The sequence below is a fragment of the Ixodes scapularis genome, unplaced genomic scaffold (assembly GCF_016920785.2).
Source record: "Ixodes scapularis isolate PalLabHiFi unplaced genomic scaffold, ASM1692078v2 PGA_scaffold2__306_contigs__length_199485367, whole genome shotgun sequence".
Lineage (NCBI taxonomy): Eukaryota > Metazoa > Arthropoda > Arachnida > Ixodida > Ixodidae > Ixodes > Ixodes scapularis.
The window spans coordinates 166,871,657-166,889,164 of NW_024609857.1; the positions used below are offsets into that span (position 1 = coordinate 166,871,657).

Below are 17,508 nucleotides of genomic sequence, written 5' to 3' on the forward strand. Positions count from 1 at the left end.
AAACTCTAGGTTATTCTTGAGATAAGTGGCTATACACTGCCCCTTTTTTCTTCTCTGCTCAGATGTTCGCACTTACAACCATGCAGGTACGTTGGCGTGTCTTCTTTAGATTAGCAGGTTTCAGTGAGTACTATGGCTTTAAATTTAACACTCAACGAGTGTAACAAATATTCCTAGGTCATCTAACTTATTTTTTATGCTCCTTGTATTTAAATGTATAGATCTAAACTGTCCTTCACCTTTTCCATATTTTTAATAAATGCCTGACAATCCTAATAGTTACAATCAGGTTGAATGCCCTCCGTCACAATAGTTTGGCATAGTCATATTATTTAGTCTGTTACTTTTTTCAACGTCAACTAGGTTAGCAATCCGTACAACATTTGCTTGCTCATCCTTTCTCAGAAAGATTTTCCCTCCCGAGGGCCACATAAACTTACAGCCAATCATTTTTTTTCTTAGCTACAGCGGCATTCAAAATGTTTTTGTTTAAACTCGTCGGACGTTCGTTGACGTAAACAGGGCTGCTGCTTCCACCATAGTCAAACTTTTCACCCGGCCATTCTATGATTCTTGGCTTTCCGGAGAGTCTTATCTCGTGTTGCACGAAGCGAACAATGATGTTATTTTCAGAGGGCTTGAAGGTGGGGACGTGGTGACATCAGTCAATATCCGAGTCAAGGATCGGCTCGTTCAGGAGACTCCCAATTCTTTTAACAACGTCGCATGCGTCACCAAAAACTAATTTATTAATAATTGTAACAAAATCCGATCGTTGTAGTGCGAGTAGTTTTACATGATTTAGATGAGATAGCAGATGCCTGCAAGTCGGACTGAATAACACAATGGTCGCTTAAAACTGGTAAATACGTTATAGGAGACACTAGCCCGGGGTTGCAGGGAGCATTAATACATTTGCAGAATGAAATGAACACTGCGCAGGCTCCTGCACAAGTTGCTTTAAAATAAAGTCAAGAGAAAGGCTTAGAAATGAAAATCCCTGCAGTGAATTATCAATAATTACAGGGGTTTAGCTTTTCTAGTTAATTGTTGCAAAATAAAAAATTCAGCTGAATAATGTACACTAGAGCGCAGAAAACAAGGACAAGTGAAGGACGTAGACAGGACAAGCGCTGAACTCACAACTAAGGTTTAGTAAAAGATCGTGAAGAAAAAATGTGTTACGTGTATTTTAAATTTCAAAACAATGAAAGGAATGTCGAAGCCATGACTAGTCTCTGACGTGATGTTTATTATAAAACGAATCCATATTATTGGTAGCTTATTCTCATGAGTATAGTGCTTAATCTAAATTGCAGGAGACGCTCAAAGTTTACACGTAAAAGAAGATGACGGTACCTTTGGGACGATATTTACACGTAAAAGAAAGAAGGTAAATCAGAGCCACCAGTTCGAAAAATCAAGCACTTTCGCCGACAGGGCTATCAGTACCAAACTTATGCGAGCCTGACCCTTTGACGCAATCACTTGCGCCTCATAGACTTCTCTAATTCTTCGGTCATGAAATTGCTTGAGTACTTTCGTACCGGTAAATGCGGTAAACATCTCCTCGCATGAGAAGGAGTAAAACAAGTCTTGTACATCGAGGGACAGACCGTAACAAACGTTTCAAATGTTTTTCAAATAATCAATCACTGTCTCCAAATTCGGGACTAGAAATGGTCATCCAGTCTTAGTGTTGAAAGGTGTCGGTAGATAAACCTTGACTTCTTTGTCACGAGCCTTTTTCTGTCACAACTACACGAAATGGGTACCCTTCCTTGAGTGTTTAGCCGATGAAAAAGATATCCAAGTTGTCCTTATTGACTTTGTTTTCTCGGTTGTGTTAGTTCAAACCTGTGGCACATCTGAAGAACTCTGGTCTTTACTGGCTTCGATTTGTACCCTAAAAATTAATAAAAGTTTTTTTTTTTTTTACAATGGTTATTTTTGCTTTATTTAGGTATATGCCTCGTGGAGCGACAATAAATCTTACTTTCTTATCAGATACAATTAAGTTCAATTTGTTTTGCTGGAAATAACTTACTATGTTGAATATCCTTGTTTTACTTCCAGAAGTAGGTCCCATTTTCATTAAAGCATCTATACATTTATTGATACATATCAAACGTCTGTTAAGGTCTGTCCCTGAATATACAACACTTGTTTTACTCAGTCCCACACGAGATGTTTACTGCATTAAGATAATGTAGTGAGGACGATGAAACCATCGCATTTCAAGACAACTGTAGAATACTAAAAACATTCTTTCCTAGAACTTCTAGGGTATTATTTATCCTTTACAGCGGTCATGTTTAACGGCGGATCCTAATTACAGAAAAAAAGAAATATGTATTGAATTGTGTGGGGCTCCTGTTTTGAATGGCATGTTCCTCTCTAAATGTAACAGAGCCATTGCTGAGAATAATACCACCACCCAGGTTACACGGATCTTCTGATATGCCCTATGATTATCTTGTACTCTTCAATGCCCGACAAGTGGGCGAGTCAGAACTCGTGAACGAAACTAGAACCAGCGTGTCGAATCGAATTTGTATCGGTTCGGTTCGAAATCGGGTTCGCGGTTTTCGGTTCATATCCGGTTCAGTTCCGTCTTCTGTGCACTAGTTTTGGGACCTCACTTTGCAACTGTGTTCTATATCTGTCATTAGGCTGTCGTATATCATCGCAAGACTGCTATAAACAGTGCTCAACTTCGCAATTTGGACATCCTTTGCTCGTGTTCTGAACATCGCATCTCATCAGAAAGCTGAACTGTTCAGCATGGTTTGCACGTGACGTCGTGGCACAGTATGCTGGTGGTCGTTACTAGTTCTTCTTGAGAAAATCGAATCCGGTGGGGCAAAATGCACGCTGCAAAAAGTTCGCGCTCAGAGCAAGCCATGTATTTGAGACGCACAAATTAGTATTCTTCGTGCATTGTCGTCAGGCAAGTCGCAAGCATCTCGCACGACGAAAACGCACTTTCTGGCACAAGTGTTTTTGTTTTTTTTTTCAAATAAAGTAGTATTAACTGGCCCATCTGTCAATATAGTTTCCGGGGCCGCGCTTTCGGGTCTGCTCCGAAGATACGGGGCAGAGGAATCTTTACGTCACAATACGATTTTAAAACTACTCCCCCCCCCCCCCCCCCCCCTTTAACTGCCCCCTCCGTTTTGGGAGGTGTTCATTCGACAATTATATTTGCGTCACTTGTTGACAGTAATTCTCCACTGCTTTTACTTTTCACCCCACTGTGAAGTTTAACAAAATGCATAGGTGGTCGAAACTTGGAGCAGTTGAGAACGACACTCTTGTGACACTTAGAGCGGCTGCCAACGTTCGGCTATCTTCCTGAGGCGACTAGAAGCTTTCATTTTATGTACCCTCCCATACACACCTATAGTTCTATGTAACCTCGGATTAATAAGTCACATTTAGTCCTTTGGACACCTCTAATTTCGGGGACAACTTTCTGAGGCAGTTCTGCAACAACGAAAACATGTTTGGGTGTTTTAATGATGTGTATACATGTAAAATATGTTGTGAAACATTTTTGTTTCTTCAATAAATACCGCTAAGATAGAATTTCTGACGTTGATAGCTTGCAAAAACGTCCATTAGTTCCCCCTCCACGCAATGGCGGCCGCATAAAAAATAAAAAAACAGCTTTCTTCTCATTAACTAGCAATTAGAACAATCAGCCACGTGAGCTGGCGCCAGTATATTTACCGTCAGTGTCCATCATAGTCATACGCAGGGTTTGCAAAGCATTGAGCATGGGCTGATCTTCAGATACTGTTTTAGTTGTCCTATTGTCATCTTTAATTGAATGCGAGCCGCTACGCGAATATTTGGCGATGCTGGTTGTAATGAACCCGAGCACTTGACTCGGGGTCATGAGAATCGCGTACGTCATGGTATCACGTAACTCTCAGTGCAAAGTCGTGATGTCATGTTACGTCACGGTGTCAACAACGCTGATAGATCTAGTGAAGTTCCCAATTTAAATCGACTAAACACGGTGAGTCTCTCTCTCTCTCTCCCTCTCCCCTCTCTCTCTCTATATATATATAAAAGTAGAAGCCACCGAGGGTCAAACAAACTTGGAAGGTTTAATTCAACATGTATAAGTTATACAGAAACCGCGCCGTTTCGAAGGGGGACCCTTCTTCCTGGAAGAAGGGTCCCTTTTCGAAACGGGTACCGAAGGTGGATGCAGTGGATATAGGTGGATACCGAAAGAATCGTTGCTTTTCAAAGAAAAGTTGAGCTGAACTTTTACAGCGGAGCTATTGAGAGCTAGTTTTCCCAGGATCGTGTCCGTTCTTGCAACCGTACGATGAAGAAGAGAAGCGGCGGGAGCTCATGCTTTTTGTTTTTTTGTTTTTTTGTTTTTCTTTATCAGTCTGCAAACGAATAGTGAAGGAAAAGGTCGCAACGACCGATTTGTCTAGCGTAATTGCCCTCGTAGTCCTTGGTTTTTTAAAATATGGTGCCTAAACCCGGGAGTTTTCCGCTACACGCCGCAAGAACTTTCAATCCTGCAGCTGCAACGGAATTCAGCAGTTCCTTGGTGGGAGCAGACCACTGGGAAAAAAAACAGCGACAAAACCTTGGCAGGCTACCATACGGCCTCGTAAATACGAACAGTCAGTGGAAAGGCTGAAGGCTAGGCGGTCGGCTCGGCGGGCACCGAACACTAGGATTATGAACGACGCCAATCGAATTCCATAGGATTCCAGCCCCGACCTAGCAAGAGAGCGTTCGATCACGGACAGACTCACTACGAGCAATGCAAAGCTCCGACTACTTGACGGTGAAATAGAGCCGCTAATTCCAGTCCAAAAACTCGAAAGTGAGTGCACCGCCACTGCAGAATACCAAGACGAAGCCGTCATGGTGATCAGCGAGTTGGAGAGCAAGACTGAATCCCTACAATCGCAGAGAATATTAGCATCGGCGGCGAGCACCGGAAATCAAACCGGCATTCAAAACAACTCAGCGAGACGTGGGCCAAAGCTTCCGAAGTTGGAGCTATCTACATTCGATGGAGATCTAAGCAACTGGTTCACATTCTGGAAACAGTTTGGTGGAGCCATCTATACCAATGAAACCTTAACAAGCACAGATAAGTTCCACTACCTTCGTCGGTGTCTAACGGGAGATGCTGCTGCTGCAATACCCGGGCTACCAACAACAAAATTATGCTATGCCGAAGAGATCACCCTCTTGCAACAGAGGTTTGGAGACCAAAGGAGACTAGAGCGACAGCATCTGAATGTCCTCAGTAATCTACCACACATTGCTTCAGCTAATGACGTGAGAGGGTTGAGAAACCTGTGTGACACCACGCAACTCAACGTTCGGTGTCTAAACACTTCGAATGTTCCCACGTCACGTTTTTCAGCCATGCTCTGTGGCATTGTTGTCAGGGCGTTACCTTACGAGGTTACAGTGGAGTATCACCCGCATGTCAACAACGCCGCTTTCACAAACGCAACGGCTCAAGACCAAGGAGACGGGTCGGCGGCTGGAACTTCAAGGTCAGCGGATACTCCGTCGGTGTCAGTGACCGAATTGAATGGAATGCTTCACTTCCTGCGCGTGGAAGTAGAAACTTGAGGAAGAACTCGCCTTGAGGATGTTCGAGGCAAGCACGACAAAAAGGTAAAGTCGTTTGCATCAGCATCAGCTTTTCATAACGCAACAAATGCTACACTTCCTCGGTGTTTTTCTGCCATTCAAAGAAGCACACCACGCCATCTTGTGATTGAGGCTGTTATCATCAGACTCCAGATGTTTCCGACGCACATTGAAAGGTCACCGAGCACGAGATTGCAGAAAAATCTCAGTTGCGCAATTTGCAGAGCAGACATGCTACCACAATGTACATTCTTGAATTTGTTAGGCAGATGAAGGAACGTTCACCCCAAGGTAACGATACGATTTGCGTGTCTGCATCTAGCTCGGGTGCACGCTCAGAAACGAAGTTTAGTGAGGGAATATATCTCCAGACGTTCAAGGCATTTTCATTGACCAACGCTGGCAGCTGCTATGTCAAGGGAATAATCAACGGTGTCAGCCAGCGCACATTTATAAAAGAAGAGGTCAGAACATCTTTCTGCGTCGATGATCTACTGCTCGGAACCAGCAATATTCAGGATGCTGTGAGGCTCTGCCACACTTTCAGGAACGTCATGAAGCAGGCAGGAATGACACTCCGGAAATGGACTGCGAACAACGGAACAACGGCGAGCAGCTCAACAAGGAGGAGTCAAAAATTATGACCGAAGAAAAAAGCCTCTCACCTTCACCAATCTCCAAGGTACTTGGAGTGATGTGGGATAACGAAGGTGACTGCTTTATTTACGACGTTGAAGCTTTGCTTGAATTCCTCTCAGCAAATGTGGACACTAAACGGTTCATCCTCAAGGCAGCCTCAAGAGTATTTGATCATCTTGGATCGATCGCGCCCTTCGTCCTAACAGCTAAGCTGCTACTTCAGAAGCTATGAACATTGGGGATTAGCTGGGATGAAAAACTCCCCGCTGATTTGATCACTGAATGGCACGCTTGGAGGGTGGACCTTGTTAAACTGCACTCGTTATGAATACCAAGACATGTCAAGCGAGGCATCCTGGCAGGAGCCAACAAGGTACAGCTACACGTCTTTGTAGACGCAAGCACAAAAGCCTAGGGATCTTGTGCGTACTTTAGAACAGCCCGTGATCAAGGAAAAACATCTACCATGTTAGTTGTTGCGAAGACAAGAGTGGCACCGACAAAACCTTTATCACTGTGTAAGTTCGAGCTGGTAGGCGCGAATATTACAGCCAGACATCTACGATACATAAAGCAGTCATATTATGACGTGGCACTTGATTACATTATGTGGACCAACTCAACGGTTGCCCTCAGTTGGGTGAGCGGAGTCCCAAAAAATGGAAGCCGTTTGTAAAAAACAGGTAGGCAAAGACACGCGTCACGACATCCCCGGACCACTGGAAGCACTGCCACGGTCAAGACCATCCGGCGGACCTATTGACCAGAAGACTAGGCGTTCAGGAGCTTCGTACTAACTCTCTTTGGTGGAAAGGGTCCAGTTGGCTCAGTCGAAAACCTTCAGAATGGCCTGAATCTTCAGTGTTTTGGAAGACACGCTTCAACTTGAAATAAAAGAAGAGGTACACGTTCTGTTGGAGAAAGACCAAGAAGTTCCATCATCGTTCGACACCGGAAGTTGCGAGAATTACCAGTAGGTTCTGAGGATCACGGCCTGGGTCATTAGTTTCGCTAACAACGCTCAGAAGAGAAATGACAGAATACGAGGTGGATCAATTGCGGCAGAGTTGGACAAAGCAGAGCAGCATTGGATCAGGCAGGTACAAAACAAAAAGTTTCATCTTAATTACAAAAGCGCGAAGGACACGGACAGAACAAAGAATTAACAGGACTCATTTTTACTCAGTCCCACACGAAGAAATGTTTGCGGCCACTAGTTCATGCATTGAGCACCAGGGAACTGTGTTCTTCCAAAATAAGTGCGATATCTCCGTGGAGTTATTCATGGAGCTTCTGAAGTTCTAGCTCACCTCCACTGTAGTGACGTTCAACAACAACGCATATATCCAGAAAAAAGGAATATGCATAGGCTAGTATGCGTAACACCAGTTCTGTGTAACATCTTTTTAGCCCAATGTGACAAGAACATATCCCTGAATCTTCCAGCAAACCTGGTATCACGTTGGTTGGATTGGTTGGATTGAGTTTTTATGGCGCAAGGGCTGCTAAGGCCAAAGAGCGCCAAAGAAGGAAACTATTGCATTGAGGGCAAGCAAACCTGGTATCACGTGTGTTCAGATATGTTGATGAATATCTTGACCCGCTGCATGAACGACGTGAAGAAAATGACTCAACTGTAAACAATATTTGCACCACGTTCCTTACTCAATTTCAGGGACTGAGTTTTACCTACGAGCTACCAGATGAAAGCAAGCTTCAATTCCTAGATCTTCAGCTGTCCTTTGAAGACAACCATACATGTTGGACATACAAACCACGGCCCAAAAAATCACTTCTACTATTTGATTTGGCCCATTCTAAAATAATCAAGAGAGGAATTCTAAAACGCAGCTTCATAGCAGCCTTGCAAAAATCATGCGAGCGCACAGTCAAGCAGAGTTTTGAGGCACAAGTTCAAAAACTACATGAATCTGGGTATACCAGTTCTTTAATGTTCGATGTAGCATAGAGCCTTTCCCCTCACAATGAAAGACGAAGAAGAGATACGACACGCCGTCCGGCGGTGATACCCTACCAACACAAAGTATCACACAACTTGAAAAGAATAGCGTCTAAATATGGCATACAGGTTGTAGCATCAGCTCCTGACAAACTTAGAAAATTGTGTCCAAAGATAAACTCCCAGAACGAAGACCGGAACACTGCTCAGTCTCAGCACGCACATAAATATATCAACTGCAACGTCAACATCGTTTATGAAATTCCGTGCACATGTGGGAGAGTGTACGTCGGTCAATCTGGGCGCTGCGTAAATGTACGACTACGAGAGCATTATCTTTCCCTACATGCGTCACCGTCAGGACACTTGGCCATACATGCCAGAGACCGTAAATCTGGCCGTTTGATTGTACTCAAACGGCCAGAGACCGTTTGAGTACAATCAAACGAAAGTACTCAAACGCTTTCGAAGCAAGAGAGCCCGAGAAAGTTTTGAGGCAAAAAAATATAATAGAGAAAGGAGACACGTGCGTTAGCACACCATCAATTTCACTGTCTGAGAAAGAGATAGCGTACCTCAACCTTTTTTCTTAATCTGGCTGCTTTTCTTTTTTTTTCTAATTCTTCTATCAGTCTCTTAATTCTGTTAATTTTTTCTCAAATAATGTTTCAATCATTTTACGTGGGAATACAATTGACAATTTAATTTAGTAAATCTCCTCTTATTTTGGTCTTTCTCTTATCATGCATTAAACAATCAGTTGTTAGTAAGCGCTTGTCCTGTTCATTCTTTGTTCTGTCCTTGTCCTTTGCGCTTTTGTAATTAAGATGTTTAACCAACTATCCCAACAGCTAATTTTAATTCAAAAAGTTTCAGACGGATATTATGTTCCGCGAGAAAACTACGACGGAGGTTAATGCATGACTCGCGGAGTATCATCCTTTCTTTGACGAAAACAAAATCCTGCGGGTCGGAGGACGGCTGCAGAGGTTGACTGAAAGTCTCGATCTGAAACATCCAGTCCTATTACGGAACGACCATAACTTTGTCAAGCTAATTGTGATGCACGCTCATTGTAAGGTTATGCACGGGGGAGTAACAAGCACAATGTGTTACCTACGAGAAAGGTACTGGATAATATGTGCTAAGCATCGGACCAAGAAGGTAATAAAAAGTTGGCTCGTGTGTTCACGGTTGAATGCGAGGCTAGCTGCTGTTGAGCAAGCTCCGCTACCGACAGATCATATCAAGAAGGAAAAGCCGTTTGAGGTAACCGGGGTCGACCTCGCGGGGGCGCTGTACGCAAAAAGAGACGACGGTAGCTGCAGCACATCGTATATCGTACTTTTCACATGCGCCTCCACTCAAGCAGTTCACCTGGAGCTCTCAACGGGCCTCACTGCGGAAGCTTTCTTGCTTGCATTCCGGCGTTTTATAGCAAGAAGAGGCATACCACTGGACATATATTCTGATATTGCACTAGCCTTCAAGGGAGCATCAAAAGACATCCAGAAGGCATTGGGTGCACGGGAGCAAGAAGTATTCAAATCATACTTTGCAGAACACAGAATTAACTGGAAGTTCATTGTGGAGGCCGCTCCATGGTGGGGCGGGTAATTGGAGAGGCTCGTCTGATCTGTCAAGACAGCACTTAAGAAAGTGTTGGGCAGAAGCAGCCTGTGCTTCGAAGCACTGACGACTGTCCTTGCAGAGGTGGAAGCAATGGTAAACTCAAGACCACTGACATATCTCTACTCGGGAGTAGGAGAGCCATCGGTCATCACGCCAGCACATTTCTTAATAGGACAAAGTTTGACAGTTCTACCAGAAACAATCTTGTCTAACGACCGCCCAGGATGCGTGACATAGAAGGAAACAGCTCGCAAATTCCAGTATCGAAAAATAATCATGGAACATTTTTGGAAACACTGGAGGTCTGAGTACCTGTTGGAGTTGCGGTCAGCTCATCGATATGCCGTCACCAATACTTGCTCCTTGAAAGTGGACGACGTGGTCATAGTGGACAATAACCGAGCATCCGAGCTGCTCTGGGAACTAGGGAGAATCGTGGAGACCTACCCCGGAACTGACGGAATTGTTCGTGCCTGCCTCGTGAAACAGCGAAACGGTACGCTCATAAAGAGACCCGCGCAGAACCTTTATTTGCTTGAAATTCGTCTCAGTCACCTTCAGGCTCGGGAGGATGTTGCAACCAGGAGATGAAAAAAAAAAAAAAAAGCGGTGGAAGCGCGTGCTTTTTTTTTTTTTTTTTTAGTCTGAAGAACGATTAGTTAAGAAAAACGTCGCATCGACCGATTTGTGTAGCGTAATTGCCTTCGTATTCCTTGGTTCCTCAACAACCCCCAGCAATTAAATGTCGACACAACACTCCGGTCAGCTACCGCCATCTATGAGCGAAGGCGGCAACCAGACTACCGGGTTGCCGGTTGTCTGGTTGCCGTCGTCGCTCATAGGTGGCGGCAACCTTTCCAGCTTTTTCATTCTGGCTTGCCGACTTGCGGCCGGCCATTACTTCATTCCCAACATAATACAGCTTCGCTGGTCTTCCTTCTTTACCAGAGTAGAAAAGCTGAAAGTTTTTTCTTCTATTTTTTTTTTTTTTTTGCCTTAGAGGGGCTGATGGTGCACTAAAGAGCACGCTGAGGATTGGTCATCGTGCCAACCAAGGTTTTTTTCTTTAACTTAGTGCTTTTTGTTGTACGTGACCCCTTTTCCATTTTAAAAGTGCACACCTGGCACGTCAAACCAGCAAATAACCAGTTAATTCTACCATGACGTTTTAAGATCACTATTTAAAAAGGCGCTCGCATCGTACTAGAGCATGGTGATGTCCCGAGATTACCCTGAATGAAAGAGGTTCATGTGATTCCGCTTCAGAAAGACTATAGAATAAAACAACGCCCTCCAACCCTGATCCTTAACCCACTGAACACCCAGTTTCTCTCCTCAAAACGCGTAATGTATTGCGGATAATTTATTTACAACGCCGAATTTTAGGCCCTATTACATGCAGTGAGTGCATGTTTTTTGTTTGTTTTTTAAGTAATTATAAAATATGTTGTATATGTGGTGTGATGAACATCGCGTTTCTTTGTTGTTAGTATGCGCTAGTGGGAGCACTCAAGCAGTTGAAGGCGCATACAAAATCACAAATAAGTATGGGGAAAAAATGTATTTCCGTATCTGTATTTTTGTCCCTGCTAAATCTATTCTCTGGTAGAACCAGAGCAAATCCAGACGAATCCAGAGGATCCAGACACGATATCCAGTCTGAATACTTTCTTACTGACCTAACTGCTCAGTTTACTAAATATGTATTCCTGTTTACAAGGAGTATTAATGTATTTCTAGTACGTACCGCGATACCTCTGTATAAATTCATTTCAGGAACAATATTTTAGATTTTTCCTCCAGCCCGTGGCAGATTGCAGGCGGTAGGATCGCTCACAGCAAGCGCTGCGGCATAAAATATAAAAAATATATAAAAATTAAAAGCGGTTTATGCATCCTGTCCCATTTGGGTAAATATTCAAACTCAGGGAACAAAACCTTTATGCTGTTTACAACACCCTTAAACGGGATCGCACAGAGGTGTATGGGTGTAAGGCAGATTGCAACATCCTTGACGCGAGTGATCGAGTGGGTAAAATTACCTTCTATTGGGCTGCAAGCGCATAAGTTACACGGGCTTCAAAACATCCTTGCGGAGGTATTTATGTTCCCAGTGTGGAGACTGCCGGCAGGCTACAAACAGCTGCAGCCGTTCAGGCCAAGCTCTTTAGTCTGCATCTCTTCAATGAGCTGGGTCTTAGTAGTTTCTTGTCACAAGTTTACCGCGTCAATGGGTTTCAGTATTTATGCTTGGACGCTCATTTCTCGTGACCGTAATTGAAAGCAAAACGCGCCTGTAATACTTGTCGTAATTTTATTTACCCATCGACATAATAATCGTCGTTATCGCCCTCTGTTTCTCGTTTGCGTTCGAAGTCTAGGCGCTGGACATGCTAACACACTGTGGTAAATAAACCGCTTTAAAATTCAATATCTATCAACTTTGTGGGGAGTTATTTTCGAATGTTGGTGCACCATAAAAGACCGACTACCCAACTGAAAAGATTGGATCTCGATTGATCAATTTCAAAGATACCAAGGTCTTACTGCAGACAGGCTAGATTTAGGAGAGGGAGCGACTCAAAACATGAAGAAAGTTTGCAATGTAGTGTCAGACATACGTCGTTTTTCATAACAAGAATAATGAGAAGTAATTCGAGGAAGACTTAAGCAAAATATTTAAAGGGTCCGCACAAGCACAGGAGTGCTTCTGGGCGGGGCCCGACATCAGGCAGGATCATGATGTGGTCCTCTTGCCAAAAACAAATTAACAAAATAATTGAGCATCCTAATATTAAAGAAGAAAAGAAAAAAAACCACCCGCCTACGCTCATTGTTCCTAAGTCAAGCTTGATGCTCCATAATGATTCATTTCCGAGAGACCTTCCGGCAACCTACTAAAACAGTATGGTACATAGTATTCCCAAACTGGTTTCTCATAATTTGCAAAACATTTCGGCGTCGAAAATATTTTTTTTATGAGAGAGAAAATATTGTAAGGGTGCAGGCAAGCTGGTGAATATTAACCATGATGAATTAACCTGAGGCTGGGGTAGAAAAGAAACATCAAAACGTACAAGGAACACACAATTCGTGTACGTGCAGAAAGACAGGCAAAGCTCATTGTCCCTTTTGCGTTTGGATGTTCCTATTCCAACCCCAGTCTCAGGTTAATTCAACACGATTTATTTATGTCTGCGGATTTTTTTATATCTTTAGAATTATATTTTCATGCGTTATTGTAATAATGTATGGCTGAAATGAAATACTTGTAAAAACTTTCGACAGAAAAAGAAATGTCTTACGATTTTATTTGTTCCTTCGCTGATTATCGTATTTTGTACCATATGCAATATTATGAACCATTTTATGAAGTACAGTGTGGCACAAAAAGAAAATGAACAGGGTTTGTTTTACCGCAAAAATAAACTAGGCATCGCCGAACGCTCATTCTACGCCCAAAAGGTAGCGCTAGAGGTCACAACCAGAGGCCAAAGTTTCAGCCCGATCCGATACCTTATTCAAAAGTTACAAGTGATTTTCTGAAAATTTCAATGGGAAAATGGCGGCCGACGGAGTTTTCGGATACATGGGGCTCTATGGAACCAGAAACCGAAAACGGGCAAAATGGGCTCCATTTTCTTATTGAAATTTTCAGATAACCACTTATAGCTTTTGAATAAGGTATCGGATCGGGCTGAAACTTTGGCATCTGACTGTGACCTCTAGCACTAGCTTTAGGTGGAGAATGAGCGTTAGCAATGCCTAGTTTATTTTTTGCGGTGAAAAAAACCCTGCAATATTTTGTGACACCCTTTACATTATGACACTTATTATGCTTGATATTGGCACGTGCCCCGTTCAGATTTATCATACTGGAGCATCCTTGTGCTTACCCTAAAACGCAGAGCACTTAGACGATAAAAGACAGCCGCTACAAGTTGCAGGTGTTTAGCGATCCGTGTGAGCACTCCAAGTCGTCAGAACAAATGCCCATGTACGTTGTTGCGGCACATATTCTATGGGCATACAGTGTCCATACATACAGTTGCACACGCCAATGCGCATTCCCGAATGACGAGGAGAATAGCGGGGCGGAGGGCGAAGACACCCCGTCCTCTTCGTGTCTTGTATCGGTAAGGCGGCACATGCGACCCCGATCGAACAGTTAGGACCAAAATGACCCTCGTTGTGAGGAGACCTCCATTCAAAGGCGAAGAAGGGAAGCCCACCTGTACGATGTCCAAGAGCAGTCCCGCCACCACCATGCCGGCTCCGGCAAGCATGAAGGACGGGAACACCTGAGCCAAGAACACGTAGCAGGACTCTTGGTGCGGAGTGCCTAGCAGGCACGAGAACTCGTCCAGGGCCTCCGGTGCCTTCTCCAGGAGGACGAGCTTTTCCGATATGGCCGCCCTGGACGATCGGAGGTCCTCGGGGTCCTTCGGGAGGCCCCGTCGGACGCTGGCCAGAGGGGAAGAAAATGCCCGCTTCCTCGCTTCCGTTTCTCCAGAGAACTCTGATGCACAACACTACTGCCTTTAGAGTTAGCCGACGTCCCGCTAAATGCGGTGTTGATGCGACTACATCACGTGACACTGCGACGTCACGTGGACGTTACGTGGCCCTAAATTCCATCTAAATTTTGCGCAAAACGTTATTCAATAGATTTAGAGGGAAAATTAAGACATCGCGTGATTGACGTCACTTAAAACTGCGATTCTCCGTTTAATTTGTCGGATACATATTCTACGCCAGAATTAGCAGGCACAAAACACGGAAGGGGGTCCGTTGCGCAACCTCGCCAATAACGGCGCAAAACATCCCGAACAGAGTAACATTTCAATATCGGGTTTGACTGTACTCACGTCAATGGGAGTGACCCGAGAGTCGCTTTCGGAAGTTCCGGATTAGCGTCATTCACAAGTGGTGCTAATGAAATTTCTGTAATTCCATTCCTCTTCGCTGCAATGAGTATGATATTGTGTGTATTTTCTGAGTATTTTTTTTTTTGTAAAGGGGAATGTGCTTGTGTTTTGTGTATTGTACAATTAATTAACGTAGACTATTTTTCTGGTTTTTCCTTGAACGATGTGGGGCAGTGCTATTTTTTGTCTACTCTTAAATATTGTATTTTTTGTTATAGTGCCTTGAACGATGGGCAAGTGACGTTATGCTGTAGTGCCTGCTTATTTTCTTTAGTTTCATATATCTCATTGCCAACTGTTCAATCTCTTTTTTGTTTAGTGTTCTCAGTGTATTTCTTTTTTTTTTCGTGCACGCTGCTTGCAGCTGCTGCTTTAGGGGGGCTTAGGACTAGTCAAGCTGTACACACAGCTTTTTTCCAAAGCCCCCACCAACACTGTACCTCTTGTTGGAAAACCTATTATTATTATTATAATACATAGCTTTTATGGCGTTGGTAATTTAGTAACGGAACGAATGACCCAAGAGTGGTAATTTTATCTAATTACATAAATTACTCGTTAGCCTTCTTTTTCTGCACGCACACTAATCAAGGTTTTGCATCGTCTTGCACCTTAGAACACAAATATTTCTTTCTATCTCCAATCAACGCTTATGTTAAATGGCATATTTTTGCAAATTATGCAAAGGTGCGTTTTCGCTTTTTTTTTTTTTTTAATAAGCAGTTTTAAATAGAGATAAAACTGTTTCAAGGTCCTGTACTTATGCCCAAATGAAGGTATACAGCCGTACAACTTGAAGATGGTCAATACTAGATGCGTAAAAATCGCCAGTTACATGGAGAGTTAATAGCAAAATTTCTGCATTTGGGTTTTGCCACACGCTGAGTTGAGAGGAAATTCGAAGTTTGCAATGTGATTAGCACAAATGCTATATTTCGATGCAATTGCAACAACAGTTTGCCAGGTATTTAGGGATTTCTTTCCACTTTTACAGCAACATTAACATCAAAGAAACTTCGTGTTTTGGAAGTTAATAAATAATCTCCAAAACACGAAGTTATTTTGTACGTGGTACAAAATAACTTCGTACGTGGTATATCGTATTTCGTACGCGGTATATCAAACAAAATCTAAAAGCAGCACCCTCTCACCTACGAAAATTGGCATATGAAACATATGATAGACAGAATTTAAATACGCAACATCAACTGGGAGCCTACATCGAGTTTATCCCATTAGTCCTCTTAAGTGCATTCAGAATCGCGCTGCAAAAGTTATCCTTATTGACTGCTACCCAACAACTATTGTTTCCTCTTTTTCGTCGAGCGTCTGACACGCAAACTTTGAACGTTTCTTCGTCATAGTCACCCGCACATAGGGTCATCGCCTCTCTGGATTGCTATCAGCAAGGCGGGCTGCAACGAGCTGCTTCGCTATCGAACTCATCGGGCAACCAGCACCACAACAACATCGATCTTACAAAAACGTCCGGCTACATCGAGTCAAGTGCGATTTGCGGTCGAACGTCTAACACGCTGACTTTGCACGTCGTTTCGTCATAGCTGAGTTGTGTCTCCGACTCACCCACTCCATTGCTGTAATATATAGTCATTTGTCGACCGGAAATCCTGTTCTGAGTACTGTCTTTTTTGTACCGTGTAAACAATGGGCGACAACCTCTGTACTTACAGAGCGCGTGTGGGTACATTTTGTTCGATTAGTGCAGGGAGAAAGAAGGATGAGCCTTTGAGTTTTGCAAGTATTGCCTCATTTCTGCACAAGGTGCTCCCCAGTGCACACAATCTAATAGTAACGTTCTGCATTGCACAACTGCTGATATGTTCCGGCGACATCGAGGCCAACCCCGGGTCCAATAATACCAAGCTTGATCAAATACTTTAAAAACTGAATGCTGTCACCTCTCAAAAAGCTAGGCATCAGTAAGAGACTACGGACAAACTAAACCAACTCACGTCGGGGATCGGATACTTAAAAACCAGGGTGTCTAAACTAGAAGGCGCGGTAGGCGAAATCGTGGCAGTACAAATGGAAATGAGGCGCACAAACGAGGTGGTTAGAGAAATTGAACCAAATCCAGCAATTGTCTTCAAAGCAGCCAAAAATTGATGGATTGTATGGTGCTGGCGCGAAAGCCAAAGGAGAAGAAGTAACCTGCTTATCAAATGAATTCCTGAAGAGGTAAATAAGTCCTGGTTCTAGAGAGAGCGTAAGGCACGCAGTTTATTTTCGGACTGTTTAAACATAAACGCCGGTGACATAAAACTAGACACCGCATTCGTCAAAGGAGATACGGCATTCACAGGCCAATTATTGCTAAGTTTATAAACTTCGAAATCAAGCAATAAATATTTTATGGGGCATCGAGGCTAAAGTCAACTGACAGTCCTCGAGTCAGAACCAAGGAGGAGTAAACTTTTATTGATTGCAAGAGACTTTTGGTCTAGGTGGGGTCCTTAATCCAGAGCTCCAGTGCTCTCTGCCGCAGCCTTCGCCCTTTGTACCAGCATTTGCTGGTCATCAGGGGAGGGGCTGAGCAGCGCAGCTTCCCAGGTCTCGTAGGAAGGGGAAGAGGAATGGGGGAGCGAGGGGTTGGGGAGACATGCCCAAGTGACATGATAGAGGGATGGGTACTTGCCGCAGTGTGGGCAAGTGTCAGGATATTTGTTGGGGTAAAATTTATGC

At 43.6% G+C, this 17,508-nt stretch overlaps 1 protein-coding gene across 1 annotated transcript in view; it reads right to left on the reverse strand.

Annotated features, from left to right (window-relative positions):
- LOC8043220 (solute carrier family 41 member 1) overlaps window positions 1-17,508 on the reverse strand; it is a 150,658-nt gene that overhangs the window by 97,775 nt on the left and 35,375 nt on the right. The window contains exon 3 of the mRNA XM_040210258.3: window positions 14,110-14,341. Coding sequence (XP_040066192.1) covers window positions 14,110-14,341 — 232 coding nt within the window. The remainder of the gene's footprint in view (window positions 1-14,109; window positions 14,342-17,508) is intronic.